The sequence below is a fragment of the Ipomoea nil genome, unplaced genomic scaffold, assembly GCF_001879475.1.
Source record: "Ipomoea nil cultivar Tokyo-kokei standard unplaced genomic scaffold, Asagao_1.1 scaffold1259, whole genome shotgun sequence".
Taxonomy (NCBI): Eukaryota; Viridiplantae; Streptophyta; class Magnoliopsida; order Solanales; family Convolvulaceae; genus Ipomoea; species Ipomoea nil.
The window spans coordinates 1579844-1585681 of record NW_017617687.1 but is presented as its reverse complement, the minus strand read 5'-3'; the positions used below and the strand labels follow the sequence as shown (position 1 = coordinate 1585681).

The 5838-nt window shown below is 39.3% G+C and overlaps 1 protein-coding gene across 1 annotated transcript; it reads right to left on the bottom strand.

Moving 5' to 3' along the window:
• Positions 1 to 3386: 3386 nt before the first annotated feature.
• Positions 3387 to 4928, bottom strand: LOC109184329. The gene is made up of 2 exons (XM_019334324.1): positions 4742 to 4928; positions 3387 to 4624 (listed from the first exon to the last, which is right to left on the bottom strand). The coding sequence occupies exons 1-2, from the start codon at positions 4926 to 4928 to the stop codon at positions 3387 to 3389; spliced, it is 1425 nt and encodes a 474-aa protein (XP_019189869.1).
• Positions 4929 to 5838: the final 910 nt, after the last annotated feature.

Genomic DNA, 5838 nt, shown 5'->3' with positions numbered 1-5838 from the left:
GAGTGCAATCTCTTGCAACTCCCCCACTCTCACACTCCTCTCTCACTGGAGCTCTCAATGAAAGAGAATCTATATGCACACCTCTACAACATAGCCATTCAAGATGAAGCAATACATCATGTCTCGTCATTTAATCTATACAAACCATAAATACACAATCACAAATCAAATCCAATCCAAATCCTAGAAGTCTAGCAACTCATCATCATTGATAGATTTAAAACACAGATTGAGGATAACAAATATGGAATTGAAAGCTAAGAAAGAGAATGCTACCAAGTCTTCAATTCAAATGTGAGATCCAATCTTCAAGAATTGTTGGGCAATGAGTGTCTAGCTTGATCTAACCATAATCTAGAGAGAAGTGTGTAAAACTAAGCTACAAACCTATCTAATAATGGAAAATGGTGATCTCCCCTGAAATAATCCCCCTACAAGCCATTTAATAGGCTGAAATCTCCAATTTCTGCGAAGTGCAAAATACACGTGTCCGACCCACGCGTGTGGGGAAGATGCGTGGAACTATCTGCTCTCGACCCATGCACTTTTCCCATGCGCGAGGGACGATGCGTGGGTCGGAATTTGCACTTCTTATCTTCATCAAAGTTGCATCTCTTGAAGTTGCCGTTCAAATGTCACTTGAATCACCTCATTTGGACACTCCTATCTCAAGATATGCTCCAATCACCGAACTGTTGCCGGAATGCCCTGTAAATAACAATGTTTTGCTCTTTTCTACAAAGGCAACCACAATTAGTACTTGCTCTTTTCTTTTATCGAAATAGGATGTAATAGGATCAAAGGACTCCTAAATATCCCAGAAAATGTAGCATCACCTAGCAATTCTATTCACCCGTGCAAGTAGAACTGGCCTAAACTTGGGCCGGTCCTAGGCCTCGATCAGCACAGCTCGGGACCCACCCACCGGCCCATAGTATTCAGGGCCGATCCCGTGCTGGGCCTGGGACCGGGCTTCTTGTGGGCCGATCCTGGGCTAGGTCCGTAATTTGTTATATTGTTTTAAATATATAATATTTTTTACAAATTGATGTATTTTGTTTGAAATAAGACATGGACCCTTAACCTCATTGTTACTAATTTAAATTCTGTACAATTAATATATATATATATATATATATATATATATATATATATATATATATATATATATATATATAGTGAAAGGTTCCGGTGCGGTTGAATGCTTCCCATGCGGTTTTGCGAGTGATTAATGTGCGTGAGTCTTGTGCTTAAGGCGTGTGGGGTTTATGCTTAATGTGCGTGAGTGTGTTTTGAGTTTTTTGCTTAATGTGCGTGAGTCTTGTGCTTAAGGTGCGTGAGTCTTGTGCTTAAGGTGCGTGAGTTTTGTGCTTAATGTGCGTGAATTTTGTGCTTAAGGTGCATGACTATATGTATGTATTTATATTATTTGTGTATACATATCAATATATCATATATGTGGGTGTTAGCATAGTATTATTTGTAAATTATTATTATATAAATTTATTTTTTTTTGTTTTCATCACTACATTATTCAAATATATGATAATTCAAAAGTATCATCACTTTAAGGAATTGTGAAACATAATTTTAACTAATTTTTTAAATTTTGTTACTTAACGATATTTTAATATTGGGCATAGGTTTTCGCGCATCGCACGTACAAAATACTAGTATATACACACACACACACACTCACACGCTTTTCTAAAATTAATATTTTTGTTAAAAATAATATTTTAATTATTAATCTCAAATTTTAAAATTAACATGATTTTCCACTAAATTGAAATTTATAAATGACGTTAAATACATTTGAACTTGTTGTCTTGTACTATTAAAACTTTATATAAGACTTAATATTATTTAATAACTTATAAATATTATAAAATGTAGTATAGTTTATAAAGTTCATTTGATTTTTACTCACTAAATTATGTTAGGTTAATAAATTAGATATTTATAAAATACTTTTAAATTGGATTTGCTTTTAATTTAGGGAGAATTGTTGTGAGTATGAAGTAAGAGAGTGTAGGATTAAGAATTTTTGTGTGATAGAAATAAATTGGGTAAGAGAATTTATAGGGTAAAATCATAAATAAGAAGATGAAAAGTAAAAAAATTTGATCGTTGCATTGGCCGAGAAGCGAGAACAGTAGTAGCTTCTATCGAAGGCTAGGCTTAATCTAGCCTCTGGCAGAGGCTACATGCAACGTGCAACGGCAACGGCCAAATATATTTGGCCATTGCACGTTGCGGGGCTAAGTAGTAAGTAAAAGGTCCAAAATTACTTTTATTTTATTTATTTATATAGTTTTAGGATTTTAGGCTTTTAGCGATGGTAGCAAAGCTGCCATGCATGCTTTGCTGTCATACCACATCAAACATATCAGTATTCAATCATTATCAAAACACACAAGCACACTTTGGTGGTGCCGCAGGACCAATCGCATGCCTATACATGAGGGTCAGCGCATATAGCGCTAACACGGCCTAGAAGCACCCTGCCACGTACCGCAGCATGAAGGGGTTGATCGCAACCAACCGATGAACCGCAACTCATTTATAACGTTTGATCGCAACCAAATGGTGGACCGTAGCCCGAATAGTGTGTATTTCTGATCGCAACAAGATTATGAACCGCAGCTCATTTATTATGTTTGATCGCAACAAAACGGTGGACCGCAACCCTATATATATTTATATACCTGACCGATCGCAACCGGCCTGGTTAACAGCCGATGGTTCTCAACCCATCCAACTGCCCGTATATCCAATTGATCGCAACCAATTAGGGTATCATGCACACAACACATAGCAAGCACATGCAACCCACATTAGCACATAGGGAGGGGGAAAACGTGTATATAAAACTTATGCGTGGTCAACCACATATGAAGAATATTCCTAAGGGGTTCATACATCTTTCAACTAGGCCAACGGGTTACCAATTCAACTAGCATGCAATACACAAGACTCTTTTATCCTACAAACGGTACCTGATACATCAAACTAGACTCAGGTACGACAAAAGGGGGTCCAATGGGACACCACGGAACACGGGGAAAACCACCAAATCTACACTAGGAAAAACAACGGGTGGCCGGCGGGTGGAGGACCACCCGCCGGCGGCATGCAAAAGGCAGCAGGTGCCCGGCAGGCAGTCGCTTGCCCCTGCCGGCGGCCCCATTTGGGGCAACTGGTACGTGGCGTGTTCCCTTGCCCCCACTTACCCCCCACTGACTCTTTCGTAATAAATTGGTCCCGATATCTTTCGTTGAACCCGAAACCATGTCCAGACACAGGTAATTGCTCTGGGAACACATCCGAAAATTCTTTAACAACGGGGATATCATCTAACTTAACTTCTTTACGATGGGTATCCATTACATAACCAAGAAACCGCTATACCCTTTTCTCAATTCCTTCTTAGCCTTCAATGCTGAAATTACTTTTAATGGCACCCTCGAAACCAACACCCCACTCCTAGAAAAGTGTTCTAAAGTAAAAATAGGTTGCCTAGGAATTTGAAATACCACCTTCCTACGAGCACAATCAATGAAGGCATAGTTTTTGGATAGCCAATCCATTCCTAATATCACATCAAAATCCCGCATATCTAGTTGAACTAAATCAATTGACACATTACTCCCATTAAGTTGTAGATGACAATCTTGAAACCAAGTGTCTGTCAGCACAATTTTCCCCATCGGGGTACTAACATATAAAGGTTCACTCAACTTCTTAGCTTGCAAATTTAAGCTCTTTGCAAACATCTCAGAAATAAAACAATGCGAAGAACCAGAATCACACAACACATAAGCATCCACAGTGTTTAGGGGAATAATACCTGCAACTACATTGTCCACCTTATCTGCATCTTCCTGTGTCATGGCAAAAACCCAAGCATTAGCCCTTTTGGGATGAGTCGACTGTGCTTCATTCTTCTTCATGGAGGGACAATTCTTGATCAAATGACCTTGTTGTCTACATCCAAAGCAAGCTCCAACCTTAGGGTGACATGGACCGGTATGAGATCGATGACAATATCCACATGTATTTGCCTTTTTCTGAAATCCAACATCTCTTTTCTCATTGCTAGAACCACTAGCTTCTTTAGATATCTTGGGCCCTGCTATTTTCTTCCTTGCCCAGTATTCAGCTTGCTTATTCAATTCGGCTTCAGCTTTAAGAGCGCAGATATACACAGCCAAGTAGGTGGTGAAGATGGTCCCACACAACTTATCTCGAACATCAGGTCTTAGTTCCCTCTCAAACTTTCTAGCTTTGTCTTTCTCGCCAATCATATATCTCAAGCAGAATTGGCCCAACTCATGAAACTTGTGAGCATACTCCAACACAGTCATACTTCCTTGCTTTAAGTCCAGAAACTCATTTTCCTTGATTGTCTTCAAACTGTCAGGGAAGAAATTGTCAAAGAAAATTCTTTTGAAATCTTGCCAATTAACACCATCAGGGTGGGCAACCCTTTCTACCTCCCACCAATGCTCAGCATTCCCTTGCAATAAAGGAACGACTACTGCTACCTTGACGTCGTTAGGGTATTGCATTGCATCAAATAATTTTTCCAATTCCTTAATCCATCTCTCTGCTGCTGTAGGATCTGGGCCACCATTAAAGGTAGGGGGGTTCACTCACCTAAAGCTTTCGAAATATGAAGACTGGGTAGTGACATCTTGATGTCCTTGCTGTTGTCGAATTAGATTAGCTACAACAGTACTGATCCTAATGATATCTGCTTGAGTAGCTAATGGTGGTGTATTTGGCAAGGTAGTTGGGGGAGCTGTAGGTGTTGTACAAGGAGGGGCCGCAGCTGCTCCAGGATTTACTCCCTGAACCAGGGGACACCTTGATGGTCCTGCATCCACAGCTATGTTCCGAATAGGCAACACATTTGTCGACGGCATACCGCGATGAGTTTGACCACATGTACGAACACCCCTCCTAATCATAGTAAAGCAACACTCCCTAAATTCACAACAGAGAAAGTATGGCCACATTAGCAAAAATGTTTAGGAATCCACATCTAGCTTAAACTTGCTCAAAGCCTAAACTTATCAGCCACTAGGTTAAAGCCTAATTTTGCAAAAATTTAAACTTAAGTTCTTGACCAACTAAGGATTCAAACCTAGGCTCTGATACCAACTCTGTCATGCCCCGCTTTTAGGACATGACCCGGTCGTATCGCTACACGAAAGCCTGTAACAATACGAAGCCTAGCCATACATACCTTTCGGAACCTTCATAACAACACTTTAATGCATAATAATTCCTCACTTTTATGGCCAATATAAACAACTAGTTCTTCCCAAAAACTCACCAAATCACCACTATTAAATATTTACAATCAAGACTAGCATGACAAAATGCATTACAAGCACCAAAACTAAGCACAATGGTTTACCAAAATACAAAGGGTCAACGGGAATATCCAAAAGAAACAAAAATCTGTGATAAGCTCCAATAGTAGGACTAAGTCTCCTAGTCTCCAAAAGTCACCTTCGAGACCCCACCACTTGTGCTCGTGCTATTCACATGTCCTTAACTACTCTGAAACATGAGGAAAAACAAATACAAATAATGAGCTAATGCCCAGTAAGTCGTACTCCTCTCAACCCCGGATAAGTAACCCCAACATAATACAAAAAAACTTTAGAGTAATAACTAGATGCAAAACTTGATCTTTAAACAATATCGAAGTCATAATATATTCCATCATACTATACATAAGCTCACAAAACAAGAAACTTTAGCTACATGGGCATCAACAATATTTCATAACACAATACTTTCAAACGCACAAATCATTCCTTAACA

Bases quoted from the DNA above. Each gene is read 5' to 3' on its own strand.
- LOC109184329 (XM_019334324.1), bottom strand. From the start codon at position 4,928: ATGCCGTCGACAAATGTGTTGCCTATTCGGAACATAGCTGTGGATGCA. The intron at 4,625-4,741 runs GTACTGTTGTAG...ATGGTGGCCCAG, and splicing joins AGCAGATATCATTAGGATCA to ATCCTACAGCAGCAGAGAGA.